The sequence below is a fragment of the Labeo rohita genome, chromosome 17, assembly GCF_022985175.1.
Source record: "Labeo rohita strain BAU-BD-2019 chromosome 17, IGBB_LRoh.1.0, whole genome shotgun sequence".
Classification (NCBI taxonomy): domain Eukaryota; kingdom Metazoa; phylum Chordata; class Actinopteri; order Cypriniformes; family Cyprinidae; genus Labeo; species Labeo rohita.
In genome coordinates, this window is record NC_066885.1 from 30093267 (window position 1) to 30109692 (window position 16426).

Genomic DNA, 16426 nt, shown 5'->3' on the forward strand with positions numbered 1-16426 from the left:
GTTGTAAACAACCTTGGTTCTAGAAGTGTTTTCACCCATTCATTTTCTCCATTTCATGCTCAGAGCTCATAGTTTGTCTGTAATGAAAAAATGTATGCATTCTAATTCACACTCACTCACTTCCATTGAAAAAATAAATGGGCTTTTAACTTCTGGAACCCTGTTATTGTGCTCTTTTAAGCCAGATCTGCATCAACTTAGGCTTCATCAATAAATTCTAATTGATAATTTAGTTCATTTTTATTGTATGTCGAACAATATGCAAGGATAAAGTTGTAATCTACTTTGTCAACCATGAAATTTGCAAAAATGGCCATAGTTAGCCTGACATTTCCCTCTGCCCTCTGCAGTAACTAGAACAGAAAGTGACTAGAAAGTCACTTCTCAGAAGAAATGGAGGAAACTTCAGTGTGACTTCACAACAGATAGATCTCAGTGAACAAGGTCTGCTAATGCCAGCCTCTGGGTGCCTGATGATTTGTTTTTTATTTATTTATTTTTTTTTGTCTTTCACTCTCTGTGCTGTCCTCCATCCACTCAAATCAGCATAGCGGGAGGGGAGGAGGAGGAGGAACAAGCCCGTTTGTTTGCTCTCCAGCCATGTCAGCTTCTATCTGTCATGGCCACACTCTCTCCACCCCGTTATATTACGGGGGTTTGGATAATACGGGACCACACAGGGTTGACCTTGCCTCCACGCATGCACGTTAACAGCTCAGACTAGGGCGACTTAGGAGAAGGGACAGGCGGGTGGGTGTATACGTGTGTCTGTGGGTGTGTTTTTTTTTTTTTTTTTTTTACAAAGGTAGAGCCAGAGGAACAAAGCAATGTTGGGAATATGGAAACGGGGCTTCTGAGGACATACGTGAAAAATAATGAATGCTAAAACAGCAGCACAGTGTTTTTGAAGCCTACTTTTCTGTCTGCAATTTTAACTTTTTGCTCAGATACTAATGCTCATACAATACACATACTGTAAACAGATTTTTTTTTTCATGAGTGGGTGGATGTTTATCAGACTTGTACCTGATTTGATTTTAATTTGTATTGGACATTTCTTGCGTTGATGGTATTTTTGTGTGTGTTTGTTTACACATATTTCTTGTGCTAGCTCTGTTCTGTTGTTTTACCATTTGGTCCTGACATTCATGTTCTGTAGGCCGAACTTCAGCACAAACTAGTGTTGCTATAGGTACTAAAGGGATGCTCTAACCAAAGATGAACTTTGTCATTGTTTACTCACCCTCATTTGCACGGTATCATTTTGGTACAGACCCACTTTTTTTCTGTGGAAAGCAAAAAGAAAGGCAGAATGTTCATGCTTCTTTTCGTACAATAAAAGCAACTTATGCACTATATTTCAAGTCTTCTGAAGCCACATGATAGCTTGATTAATGTTTTTGAGAAACAGATTGAAATCTAAGTTTTGTTCAGTTACTTTTTCTGCCACTGCAGCCCTCAAATCTTATTTGCATTTGTGTAATTTGAAATGTGCTATAAGAAGACCTTCTCCTGAAAGTTTGACGACATATATGCAGATCTGCCAACCTGATCTCACTGGAAAATGTAACAATTTTACATGGTGGGGATTTCATATGAATTCACATTGTATGGAGAAAAAAAAGTAAGCATTAATGTCCACCCCTAACCCCACACCTTCATCAATGCCAAAACATAAAATAGTTAAAAATTGCCATGAAATTGTGTTGGATGTGCATTGGTTTTCATTTGACATGACCAGTTAAACTGGTTTGCTTGTCCAGGAGAAATTTTCAGGAAATAACCACCAAATTTGAGAAAATCTTTACACAAAGCTATCTTCAAAAAAAAAAAAAAAAATTAGAATACACAAGTAGTATGGATAACTTAGCTTAGTGGTTTAGTTCTTAGTGGTTTAGTTCTTAACTTGGAGCATGATGGGTTGGGCCACAACATTTTTTTTTTGTTTTCAACAGAAGTCCTCTTTACAGGTTTGGAATGAGAGTGAGTAAATGATAATAACTGAATTTTGATTTTGGTTGAACACTTTCTTTAAACAAACCCAGCACATGTGAGGAATCCCCTGCTTCAGCTCTTATCCAGGCTGGCACAGAATGCATCCCCTCTGGCCAGCCAGTCATGCGGCCGTCCCTGCGGCCCCGTCACAGAAACAGAGAGAAAGTGAGTGGGACTTGAAAGAGAAGAGCAAGAGAGAGGTCGCTCTCAGCCTGCCTGAGTTGAGTGAAATAAAACCCTCCCAGGAATCTTTCTCTCTATCTCTGTCTCTGTCTCTCTTTCTCTGAATCCACGTACACAGGTTTACCCGGCGTATCGCTCTTGCAGTGATGGCCACTCTCTACGCCCACACAGCAGGCCGTGTTATTATGACTGTGAAGTGCTCACTGAGTTTGACAGTGGACTTCACATCTTCTTCAACATGTGATGGTGCGAGATCGACTCCTACACATTCTATAGTTTGACAGCGCTGTGAACAACCCCCCCCAACTCTTTTTTTTTTCCTCTCTCTTCTGTTTTTGATTTTGTATCTGTCTGTTTAGAACACAGCTACACAGCTATTTGTTGGTTGAGCTTTGTGTTATTGTGCAGATTGTTGGCGTGTTTTCACATTTGTCTCTGGTTCTTGTTTATTCTGTTCTGTTCTTTGTACTTGTGTTCGTAAAACATTGTGGGTCTATTCACAAACTCAGCAACATTCTGAAAAGCACGTAAAAAACCTGACTTTTCAGCAGCCTTTACTCCTTCAGAAAGCATTAATAATTATTGTAATAATTATTTAATAATAGTTAATAATAGTGGTACTCATTTATTAATAATGGTTATTATTACTGTCAGTGTTGAAAATAATTTTGGCACTTAATATTATTTTGGAAATAAGGGTAGTTTTTAAGGATTATTTTTTTAATAGAAATTTCAAAAGAACAGCATTTATTTGAAATCGAAATCTTTTGTAACATTATAGATGTCTTTATTGTCAGTGTTCATCAATTGAATTTGTCCTTGCTGAGTAAAAGTAATGTATTAAAAAAAAAAACTGAATGGTAGTGCATCACAAAAAGAAGAAGGGAAAAAATGAGTTCAACATTGATAATAATAAGAGCACCATGAATGAAAGATTATATTGAAAACTTTGCTATGTTTCATGCCTTAAAGCAGGGTTGGGCAAATTCAGTCCATCCCTGCTTTAAAGCATCTTTTAATTTACCTGTGACAATATTCTACATATAATACATTCCCATAATATTTATTTTGCATAGCTTGTTGCATATTTTTGTCTATTGGCTTCTGTGAATCCATGTAACATCTGCTCAAGCAAGTCAGAACAGAGTATTCTTAGACAACTTCAGTTCAAGGTTGTAATTCCATAATCTTCCCTAAAAATATCGCCTGCTGAGATTTTTCTTGGTTGCTTCAAATAGCTATTAAACAAATATCCCCATAAGCCTATCCTATTCCAACAGACAAATTCTCATCTACTCTGGGGTGCTTATGGCTGCTGGCGTTATGCCTGCACACAACCTGCAAATGCTGGAACGGAGCATAATATCAGTGGTGATTGCGATGGTATAGTCATGCAGTACATAGGGTGAGAGATTTTTCAAAATCTCACAACCTTAGTATTAAAAATGTACGCATAATTCACAAACAACTTATGGACCAATCAGTAGAGGCATCTATTAACAACCTAGCAACCATTCCGAAAGCCCTAGTAACCACAAAGCAATACACTCACAACCACACAGAACACCTTAGCACCACGCCAACAATGTTTGCATCGGCAAGCATCACACACATCAGAATCAAGCTGTATCTCCATGGAGATGCTGCTCTATTGTCATTGTAGCACAGCAACAACATTGTGTTATGACTGAGCCCGATGGAGAATTGACAGCTGAATAGCGTTTGAGTGGCGTCCCTCTTCATTTCCTGTTTCCACAGTTAATAAATAACACGTCTGTGCATTAACATCTTTAAACAGTCCATGAATATACTTCAGGAGCTTGATGGACATGAATGACATTTCCATGCTTGTATATTGCCAAAGACTGTTTCAGCAAAAGGTAATCTTTCTGTCAGTCAAGGGCATTGTTGATCTAAAAACCAACTGACAGAGGATTCTAGTTGCTATTCTTCATATATTCAGAGAATAGTAGCAGAAGATCTGAAATGTTTCTTTTCTCCCCTCTTTTATGTTTTTAAAATAATTGAGTATATTGTAATCTTCATATTCTATTAAGATATTTTCTCCCTTATTTTTTTCGGATTTTTAGAAAAGGCCTGTCCAAGCAAAAATAAGCAACCAAACCTCCAAAATAAGAGGTGTTAATGGAAGTTCTCTCTTTTTTTTTTCTTTTTAATGTCTGCATAATATTTTTCATGAATCTTTTGCGTCATCTCATCCTTCACTGATCTGGCAAGTTCCAGTGTTCTCTTAGAATCCTGTCTATTTGTGGGGTTGTTTCTCTCTTCCCGTCTGCTGTATAGCAGAACACTCATCTGTTCATGTGTAAAGCAGGGGGAGAATGTATGGTGCAAATTTCTAAGACACAGATGCAGTGTAGACCAGCAAGGTCCAATTCTGGGAAGAAAAAAAAAAACTTTTTCTTGAATGCGGTGTAAGTCATTATGTATTAAGTATTTGCCAAATGACTAAAAGTTGCAATGATAATGTGATTTAGTCCAAAACCGTTCTACTAATCATTTTAATCACAAGGTCTTGAACAAATGTAAAAAATTCGAATGTAAAACATGATTTAATTGATTGAATTTCTGTTCCTTATATATCATTTATGCATAAGCCTTTGATGTTAAATGCTTGGGAGGGGAAAAATCAGCCAGGAAACATATGCCAGGTGGAACCTCGTGAAATTGTTTGAGAAAATGCAGACTGTGCAAAGCTGTAATAGCCTACAAAGTACTACTTTTAGGAACTACTTTTTTTCTTTTGTTTTTTTTTTTAATTTCCTTTTATTTCATAGTTTGGATGAAATGTGTGGAAATGCTGTTCCGTTTTCTGCCCACTAATGAAGTACTCCAAAATCCCCAAACTAAACACAGAGGAGTGTTTAGGGAGTGATGCTGAAAGATCAGCTGCTCTATGGTTTCACTGAATGTTGACTTTCAAGAAACACTTGTAGCAATTCACTAATTTTGCTATATGAGATACAGGGACTGTCAATAATGTCCGTTCTACTTGTAGCGGACAGTTAAAATGTTATTTACATTTTTTTATTTCTTCCTCTTTCTCTCTTAGTGCACTTGGAGGATCTTCGGCATTACATATCCCAGCATTCCCCAGTGGTGGCTGCCTTATTGACTATGTGCCTCAAGTGTGCCAATTACTCACAAACAAGGTAAAGTTTGTGTAATAATCCTTACTTTTTGTTTGCGTGTTCCTTCATTTAATTACTTTGATCATATAACCAGTTGAGTTACACTATCAGTGAAGTGTGGGTTTGTTTATAGTGCACAGTGATGTACGGACTGTAAAGCTGATGCGTTTCTATGAATTGCATGCACGTGTTTTTGTTTGTTTATGTACATTTTTGATTAGTTTAGACAAGGCCTTATGACAAGCAGAAATATGATGGAGAAAATGTGACTGTCACTAGCCTGAGGAGTGACTGACATTCCTTTCCCCTGACATCTCCACTTCAGTTCAGCCCTACTCCTCATATCCACACAGACAGCATGAATAATCAACCCTTCCAATCTTCCACTTCATGCCCCACCAGTGGCCACCAGCTCCTCAGGACACACTCACCTGAACTAGGGTCACATATTAGTCTACGTGAAAAAGACTAAATTGACAACATAGAACTTTCCTTGCCCCCAAATTATGATTATATTAGACAAATTAGATTCATATAGGTCAGTGGTTTATGTATTTCAGTGTGCTTATATCTACTCCAGTGCTTGAAGTGTAGCATACTGACTCAAACAGAGGTTGTTGGGGTCATAAAATGTCATCACACCAAACAGGAAGACTAACCTACTCCCTAGCTTACTCTCAGAGCATGGTTGTGTTTATAATCACACTCTTGCAAACTTTGAAAGGAAATGATTTTCAAATAAAAACCAAAAGCGTTGTTGGAAGCTTAGTGATGGAGATGTTCACGCATCTGTCATGTAGTTTTTTTCTAAGCCTATGTTGAGCTTTGTACTTTTGCAGATTGTATTTAGGCTTCAAAATTCAGCGAAGTTGTGTTCATTTGTAATCATGATGAACAAAATGTGTAAGATTTATAAGAGCTTTATTAATAATCCCGTTGGGTTTTTGTTGAGGGTACCACAGTGATGCTATTTCTGGATTGGCCTACAAAAATATGCCATTACAGCAGCGCTGTATAGTTCGTGTGATGACAGACCAAAATTGAAACCATTATTCACTGATAATTTTCAACTCTGCTGCAGCTCACAGATCAGATATGGCACAGGTTTCATGACCGACGTCATGTTTGTGAAAGTGACACTACTATGACAGGTCACATGTGTGTCAGTAAAAATAGTTATGAATGATATTTTCTCTTCCAGAATGAGCACACAGACACTGGAAGCTGGACTTTTGAACTTTTGCAGTAGAGCATGTTCTGTGCTCACTGATCTCACCTGTCAGCATCTCCCACGCTCCATGTGTGGGTGTAGAGTTCACTGATCCAAAGTTCCTGACACACCTCCTCTAAACAAACAAGGCTTAGAGAAACAAAAAAGAACAAGTGTGCGTGTGTATGTGTGTGTGCTCATGTGAGTGACTTTGCATTGTGCAGCATAATGTTTCTTTCAGATGTGGGTCTCCTCTGAAAATGCGCTGACTCATGAAACAGATCAGCATTGATTCTTACATCACACATCATACACACCAACAGGAGCTGCTCACCTGTTAAAAACATCACTCACTTTGTATGGAGCGACTATATCTAATCGGATCCAAAAGGCCAGTGCTAGAAAGACAGGGAACATTTTCTATTATCCATTTCAAAATTTGCACAACTGCAAATTGTTTCACTTTGTGAGAGTCTTGGCATGTGTAAAGCACTCACCATGTCTCTTCTTAGCATTTTTTGTGTAGTGTTTTGACAATCCATTGAAAAAATGTTAAAAAATTTCTAATGACAATGCACTTAGACAAAAGGTTTTTGATTTTGTCAGAGATAATAAAATAAAAATCATCATGATGCTAATTAATACATCATGATGATAATTAAACTAATTTAAAATAAGCATACTGTTTATGTGAAAATGTTTGTTAAATGTTGATACGTTTAAATTAATGAATGGAATTTTATTTTGTTCAAGTTTGCACTTTTAAGTCAACTAAATTGCAACTTTCAGAAACCAAAAGATGTTAAATTGTTAAATTTAATAAAAATTAAAGTAAAAAGTTCAGTTGAATGACATTAATAAATACATTTAATAGATAAAATTGTTAAAAGACTAATATCCTGTGAAAAACTTGTAAAAGATTAATGTGTAATCATGGGTAAGTGATTATAAAATATAGTTTTGTTTTGTTTTTGTTTTAGAGCAAAGTTAGAGCTCTAGTCTACTGGTTAATGTATTTGCTCATTCAGGGTGTTTATACTTGTGGTTTGGTTCATCTGGTTGATTTGATCCGGACCAAAAAGGAAAATTTGGTCCTGTTCCGCTTAGCGTTCACACTGGCATTTTTGACAGCAAACCTAAAGATACCAGACCTAATGGCATAGTGATACATTCACAACCTGATTGGTCAGGCTGAATGACGTATATTTTGTGATGGAACTCACCGAACACTCCAATCAAAAGGAAAAGGTGCGTTCGACTTAAAGTTCTGCTGAGCAGACCGATTGGTGAATGGGTACTTTGTAGGGATGGGTGATATGGGCTTAAAAATTTATCACAATAATTTCTGGTATTTATCGCGATAACAATATCGATGATGATAATTCAGGGAAATCCTGTTTCTTTAGAGAAAAGTATTATCTTTCCTATTTTTACCCAAAATAGGGTGTTGTGAGCATTACTGAGTACACACGTAATGTAATGACTGGTTAATTCACTGGAATGTGAATTAAATTGTTTGTACTTTCTGTACTGGAAGCTCCTAACATTAAGACGAATTCCTTGTGTGTGAAACACACTTGGCCAATAAAGCTCTTTCTGGTTCAAAAGCCAGAGGGCGCTCTTGCGCAGAAACTCCACATATGCTTTATAGCAGAAGTAACTGTTAGTAGTACTGACAACTCTACAAGAATCTCTAATCCAGTTATCGCTTTAGCTGAATAAAATGCAGACAGAGGAATTTTAACTGAGGAAACTTGAAGAAAATAAACATACGATTGCTACAATATATGATTTGACTGTGTTCTTCAACTAATCTTGGGTATTTTTATAAGGATTAAGTATATTTATAATGCAATGTTAATCGACATAGCCTTTATCATACTATAAAATCATATGATTTCAGCCTCATTCTGTGATATAAAACCGCGGCTGATCGCAAAAGGTTATTTCAAACACTTGACTATGTTAAGTTAATTTGCAGAAAAAGCATGCCAGTATATGATATTTTTGTTGGACAACAGGTTTGTAAACAGGCTCATACACATGCAAAACTGCATCGCACACTTGCTACTAGTACAGTTAACATTATGCGATTTTTGTCGCACTGCACGGTTTTGACCAAACCAGTTCCAGATTGGAGCTCCTCATTTAACGATATACTAGTTTTACGTCTACCTTCAGCATGTCACTTTGCACTGTAGCACAGAAATATGTCAATAACAAGACTTTATCGTTATTATCGTGGGAAGACTAATTCTTATCGTGGGGAAATTTTTTACCGGTATATCGCAAACAATAAGATATCACCCATCCCTAGTACTTTGATGTCATTAACCCTCAGCGCCACTTTAAGTCGAATACACCTAATGCCATCTGCTGGACTAAGCGCGCTCGTTGTATTTGATTTTATTTTCACCACAAAGAGCTCATAAAAGGCACTTTACCTCATCGTTGCTCCACGTTTGCCGTCTGTTCATTTTGTTTTGGATACACCATTTGTTCCCTTCGTGAAATCATGTCGCATCGCGTCGCATCTTGTTATTACTTCCTGTTTTTGGTTTGTTTAGAAGTATTTGGTCCATGTTGCATTCATGTTTCATTCAAACCACACCAGAGTTCATTTGGAAGCGGATCAAGACCCATCTTTTTAGTGGTCTCGGTCCACTTGTTTGGTGCACACCAGGGTGTGGATGGCATCGTTCACACCTACTCAAATAAACCACACTAACAGGGCAATCACACCAGAGTTTTTTTTTAATCGAATCAAACGTGACAAGTGTGAACACACCCTCAAATTGAGCCATTGCTTATGCTTATGCAGGCAGTGTGAGTTTAAATCTTACTCATGTCACTTGCCCAGGCAATCAGACAATGTCAGGTCAAGTCACATTTATTTATATACCATTTAATAAAGTACAGATAAAATAGTAACTAGTTGTGAAACATTATATAGCTTAAAAAGTGATGTTAACAAGTAAACAATGACAGCTCTTGGTGCTTACCTAGAAAATACACGTCTGAATCTAGCTTTTTATGTCTTAAACCCATTTTCACCTTTCTTTCCACAAATAATTCCATATCTGTACTACTGTCAGTGAGATGTCAAAAAGGCCTAAAAAAAACTAGTACAGCGGATTCCAGGAGGCTATGAATATTGGCATTAAATCACCAAAATGTACAACCATACAGTTAGGGAACTGCAGTCTGCCAGAACATGATTTGCTAAATTCAGGGTTATTTATGTACAGGTCAATGAGTGTAGGTCACCATCAAGCAGTTAAGGACCTGAGGGTCTTTCACCTGAATCCAGTGGAGGTCAGAGCTATGGCTCTTTCTGACCGCCACAAGCTATCCATCTGCCATGCAGGGAAACAAACACTGGTTAGGCAAAAACCTTTCCTGGACACTGTATCTCATAAACAATGCATGAAAGCGAAGGCTTCCAAGCAAACTTTTTTTTTACTAATAATGTGATGGATATGAGCTTCATATATTACCACACTTTCACACAGAAAGCATCATGTGTAAGTGATTGTAAATTATAGTTTTTTTTTATTAATTCCATTAGTAAGTGTTATTGATTTTGACACTGATTTCTGTCATATGACAACACAGTTAGAGCTGTGCTCTACTGGTTAATGTTCCTGCTCATTCACATTGAGCCGTGATGCTTATGCAGGCACTGTGAGTTTAAAACTTACTCGTGTCACTTGCCCAGGCATTCAGGCAAATGTTTTCTTCAGATTTATTTATATAGCATTTTATAAAATACAGATTGTTTCAAAACAGCTTCACAGTAATAAACAGGAAAATAACTCATGTTAGGGGCCGTTCACACAGAACACGTTTTTCCATTCTACTGTGCTTCTTTTCCATTGATTAAACATGCTCTACGCACATGTTGAACAGTTGTGCTCGCTTCTTGCTTCTTTTGCATCATCTCAGTTGTGACATTCTGTAGTATTCTAAAAATACGGCGCTAAAGATAAAATTCAAATTTTAAAAAAACACATCTCAAGGCTTGGTGTATTTTAACCCACTCCATTGCTCACATCTCACATTTTCAAAGCAAAAACTTGTTTTGTGTGAATGACCCCTCAATGTTGTAAAATTCTTCAATTATGAAAAATTCGATTTCATTTGTAAAGCAGTTGTACAGAAAATAAGCGTCTTTATTCAGCTCAAGTCAGTTCATTGTTAATTCAGTTCAGTTCAATAACATTGTTGATTTTGCAAGGCTACTGTCATTATCCATCTCAATTCTGTTTATTGTAATACAAAAAGTGCTTCTGGTGAGCAGGGACTTTGTTCTTTCAGCCACATTTATTTAGTTATTTTTCCACCAATACACTCATTCTTTTTATTGCTTCTTTCTTAACAGGTTCAGTATGTCATTCAAGGGTATCACAAGAGAAGAGAATACATTGCTGCTTTTCTCAGTCACTTTGGAATGTGAGTCCATTTTTCCCTTGAAAGACTGCTTAATTTATCTCTGTGACATTTAGACTAAACCATATTCATTTAACAGTCATTTAACAGCTTAAAATGAGAAAAACACAAGCAAATTTTCACACAAGGAGCCTAACGAGTTAACAGCTAGAATTGTACAGATTCAAATTCTTAGTCAGGTTTTTCTTTATAAACTTTTAACCCTATAGAAAGCTAAATGTGATGGGATACACTTGAGACATGTAACCCTCCAAATCGGGAAAGAATACATAAAACTGGCCTTGCAAGTCTGTACCTGTTGAGGTAACCAGTATAGCTGCTCACCACGCCCTTGTGATCATGAGAAATTAGTTACCAACATTAATTCCTCTTTTTTTTTTTTTTTGTTTAATTACTCAGGATAATTCTGCTTCTAAGCTCATAAACAAGTACAAACAGCCACTTTATAATGGGCTGTAATACACAAGGCACCAAGATGTCTCCAGTTTATTAACACACCTTAATATGTCGTCAGACAAGGCAGTCTGGCAAGAGGCACAACCTAGCACATTGATTTATTCAATGTGAAGTGGTATTAATGAAGGCTATTATGGGAAACTTGTTTTTGGGATTTAGTAGGGCAATGCATTATTCATATCTCTTGCATCACCAAGATAATTCTTCAATAGTTCTTCAATTAGGTTCTCTTTGCATTTACCATTTTAAATATCTCTGTTGATGGTCCAGAAGATACCATGGCCATAAAAAGTATTTGGGCTCTTAAAAATGTGTAAGTGTCATTGCATAAGATGAGAAAATAATTGCACGATTGCAACTGTAGTTAAAGGAGAACTCCACTTCCAGAACAACAATTCACAAATAATTTACTCACCGCTTTGTCATCCAAGATGTTCATGTCTTTCTGTCTTCAGTCGTGAAGAAATTATGGTTTATGAGGCAAGCATTTCAGGATTTTTCTCCATATAATGGACTTCATTGGTGCCATTTTGAACTTCCGAAATGTAGTTTAAATGCAGCTTCAAAGGGCTCTAAACAATCCCACCTTATTATCTAGCGAAACGATCAGTCTTATCTAGCGAAACGATCAGTCATTTTTTTCGGAAAATAAAAATTTGTATACTTTTTAACCACAAAAGCTTGTGTAGCACAGGCTCTGGGATGCACACTCACAACGCTGCGTACTGTTGAATCAAGTTGAAAGGCCATGCGGAATGTAGGCAGAACTACAGACTAAAGTTTTCAAAGCAAACGCGCAAAGACTAAGAAAATTCAAGTGATTTGTAAACGCTGTTTACACAAAAGTACAACGATGTCCTCCTCTCAAGTTGTAGGACAAAATAAGATTTAAGGTTTTTCGGCATACTCAGTACACAGACGATGAACTTAGACATGGTTCGTAGTAGTTCGGATCATTTTACCGACTTGGACCTTTGAGTCTCATTCAGCAAAATGAATGAATCTTTTTTCAAGTCATTTAGTTCATTTTAGCAAAATATAATTCAGATGTTACATGTTACTTTTCCAACACATCTACTTACACAAACGTTGATCACACTACAAACAAGACAAAACTATAATGCTATAAGAAACAGAAAAGATTAATTCATTGTTTACCTGGGTCTTTAGTCTATGATTAGCTCACCTCACTTCTTATTTGACAAGTTTTCAGGTTTGGGTCGTTCGTTCATCACGTGACAGCCCCATAAGATGAATGAACGACTCAAAAAACCTGAAGTCTCAAAACAGGTGAACTAATTCCAGTACAGAACCTAATAGGATGTTACGTATGTGCGACTGAACGAATCACTCCCCGAAAGTCAAAAGTTTTATTTTTTGCAAAAAATTACAGATCGTTTCGCTAGATAAGACCCTTCTTCCTCGGCTGGGATCGTTCAGAGCCCTTCGAAGCTGCATTTAAACTGCATTTTGGAAGTTCAATATCGGGGCACCAATGAAGTTCATTATATGGAGAAAAATCCTGAAATGTTTTCCTCAAAAACCATAATTTCCTTTACGACTGAAGACAGAAAGACATGAACATTTTGGATGACAAGGGGGTGAGTAAATTATTTGTAAATTGTTGTTCTGGAAGTGGACTTCTCCTTTAAAGTGTCCTAATACTTTTTGGGGCTACTGTGTATTTGATTCTTTTGTTTTGAAGTAACATGGCAATCATATAAATATTACAGGGATATATCAAGTATGTTCTTGTTATCCTATATTTTATAGCATTGTCAAGTATGAATATTTCTATATTTTGACTACTCAGGGGTGTGGTAGAGTATGATGCTGTTGGGTTTACCAAGCTCACTCTTCTGCTCATGTGGAAAGACTTCTGCTTCCTGGTCCATGGTGAGATACACAAACATGCTCCTTTTATGCAACCCAGGGTTTTTGGAAATGACTGACAACATTTCTGCAAAAAAAAAAAAATATGAAGAGTTCAGATGCAAAAGCCTCTAAATCCATCTCACGTATTTCTTTAAAATTAGCATTTCTTTTTGGCTACTTTGTATAGGTTTCTATTTAAGTACTGGTACTTCTGATTGGGCTGAGGCTGGAACTTAGCGAGTTTGAAGTAAAAGTATTTGATGGACGTATACTGTGTGTCAGGAACACTCACTCAGTATCATTACCTCATTTTTGACTAAGATTGCTTTTAGCTGGTTTTGCATCTGAACTCTTCATATGTTGCTTGGGTATTCTGCTGCAGTATTCAGGTAGCACGTCCATAAACGATGCTGCTGTAAGCAATATGTGGCCCTGGACCACAAAATCAGTCTTAAGTCGCTGGGGTATATTTGTAGCAATAGCCAAAAATACATTGTATGGGTCAAAATTATAGATTTTTCTTTTATGCCAAAAATCATTAGGGAATTAAGTAAAGATCATGTTCCACGAAGAAATTTTGTAAATTTCCTACTGTAAATATATCAAAACTTAATTTTTGATTAGTAAAATGCATTGCAAAGAACTTAATTTGGAAAACTTTAAAGGCGATTTTCTCAATATTTTGATTTTTTTGCACCCTCAGATTTCATATACTGAAATAGTTGTATCTCTGCCAAATATTGTTCTATCCTAACAAACCATACATTGATGGAAAGCTTATTTATTCAGCTTTCAGTTGATGCATAAAGCTCAATTTCGAAAAATTGACACTTATGACTGGTTTTGTGGTCCAGGGTCACATATTTTTTCTTAAATGTGGATAAAAATGCATTTGCTGAAGCATACACACCATTTTAGCTTGCTTCTACAAGTCTTTTAGTATTTTTTTGTACATTTCAGCTATAAACTGCTGTGAATTGTATGTGTAGGTACATTTTTGCACCTTGTATGTCCAGTGAGCCTGGGTTGCCTGTATACATTGTGAAAATATGAATCTTTATCACTGGTTCATGGTGGTATCTTTCATGCTTCACCATTTTTGTCCTGGATGATCTGTATTTGAGCTGTTCTCCATGCTGTCTTCTTGTAGTGGACCTGCCTTTGTACTTCCCTCGAGATCAGCCCACCCTCACGTTTCAGTCTATTTATCACTTCACCAGCAGTGGGCAGCTCTACTCTCAGGTGCAGAAATCTTACCCCTACAGTCCACGCTGGGACGGCAACGAGATGGCCAAACGAGCCAAGTAAGAACAAATGACTAATGAATCCTCCCAACAAAGAGCAACTGATAGTTTTGTCCCTGTAAAACGGTATTGCTTTCATTTGGTGCCACGTGTAATGGTGACCTGAATGCAGTTGAAGTGAGTTTTCTGGAGGCTACTGGAATGTTTAGCATTCACCTTTGGACTTTTCGCCCAGCCACACCTCATAGCTGGAGAGCAGTCTTTGTCCTGAGTGTGATAAGTGTTTAAGATAATACATTTCTTGTTTGTGTTCAACCCGTATCTTATCTCTGCTCGGATAACTTTTCGTTTGGCTTTCTGGCTTGGTTTAATCAAGCTGAGATTAAAAATGTAGAAGTCCAGATTAACTTTACCAGCCCGTGTGAACATTTAGTTAATCTGTACTGTATTTTAACCTGATTGGTTGTAGTTTGTATTTCCTCTCTTTTTGAACATGTAAGTATTGTCACAATATCAAATACTAAACATTTACTTAAAAAAAAAAAAAGTAGTCAATATCATTACCAATCAATACCAGAGTAATTTAATGATTCTTCTTACTAATTTTGTGATCCAAAAGCAAAAATTGTAATTAAAATGATAAATGTTAAAATAAATATTAACACATTCAATTATTTAGTCTCATATTTCAAATAAGATAATATTGTTTTTCTGTTAATTAGTCAAGTTAAAAGTCAGGAGCTCAGGGTGATTTTACATGTAAGTTTCTACATGACACTGCTGTGGTCGTGTCTCTTTCTCTTTCTTTTCTGTTTCTCTCACTCTCATTTTCTCTCTCCCACAGGGCTTACTTCAAAAGCTTTATCCCTCAGTTCCAGGAGGGGGCTTTTGCCAATGGAAAACTGTAGACTTACTGTGTGAATTAGGAGCTCTCTGATTTGAATGGAGGGTCTATGAACATGATGTACAGCATGTAGTCAAGCCCTGTCTGAGTCAAGCAGGAGTAAAAGAAACCTGTGACTCACAAGTCTGCCAACTGGTCCTCTTCAATGTTCTGGCCCTCATAAGCGATGTCATTTGGTGCATTTAAAAGTACTCTGTGCATTTTTTTTTTTTTAAATAATTTATATATTATTTGTGTTTTCTCATGTATTATGAATAAATCAATAAATCAAATTACTTTGCTGTTTTACTCAGTTTCTGGTTTTGTTACTCTGTTATTTTTAATATTAATTTTATGAGCTATATCAGTGGGGTATTTTGGTAATGCTTTTGCAAATAAATTTAAGATACTGTAATAAATGCATTGCTTGTTAGTGCATTGTTGCATTGCTGCTCATGCATCGTGTTGTTAGTTATTGTTAATTAAGGCCTTAACTAACAGGAGTAGGAACTAATTTTTAAAAAATCAAATCCAAATCTAAAGTCCAACAAGGCCATGCTAAATGTGTGATTTCTTGGATATGATTGGAGTGACTGTCATTCATATCTCCCTAGTTATTAGTATTTTGAAAAACATAAATTGTGTTTATTACCAAGGTCAGACAAGGCCTAAATGCTACATCTGTTACATCTAGTCTTTTCTCCATTCAGTTTTCATTCTGACTGTATCAGGAGGCACGATGAAACCGTGAAATCTAAAAAATGAATCATTAGCACCAAACAGACTGGATAATTTGAGGCATCAAATTGAGTTTAATACTTTGGGTCAGGGTTGGTTCAAATCCTTAAACGTAAGAATGAGGAATGGTAATTAATGATCCTTGCCCTAGCAAACACTAAGTGTGAGGTCATCAGTACTTAACTTTAAGAGAGAAAAAGAGTTCAGCACAAAACTTAGTGTTGTTTCGACAGTGAGTTGC

General features: G+C 36.6%; 1 protein-coding gene across 1 annotated transcript in view; it reads left to right on the forward strand.

Moving 5' to 3' along the window:
- babam2 (BRISC and BRCA1 A complex member 2) overlaps positions 1-15756 on the forward strand; it is an 82026-nt gene extending 66270 nt beyond the window's left edge. The window contains exons 8-12 of the mRNA XM_051133311.1: positions 5252-5351; positions 10922-10992; positions 13259-13341; positions 14471-14624; positions 15409-15756. Coding sequence (XP_050989268.1) covers positions 5252-5351; positions 10922-10992; positions 13259-13341; positions 14471-14624; positions 15409-15472 — 472 coding nt within the window. The 3' untranslated portion in view covers positions 15473-15756. The remainder of the gene's footprint in view (positions 1-5251; positions 5352-10921; positions 10993-13258; positions 13342-14470; positions 14625-15408) is intronic.
- Positions 15757-16426: the final 670 nt, after the last annotated feature.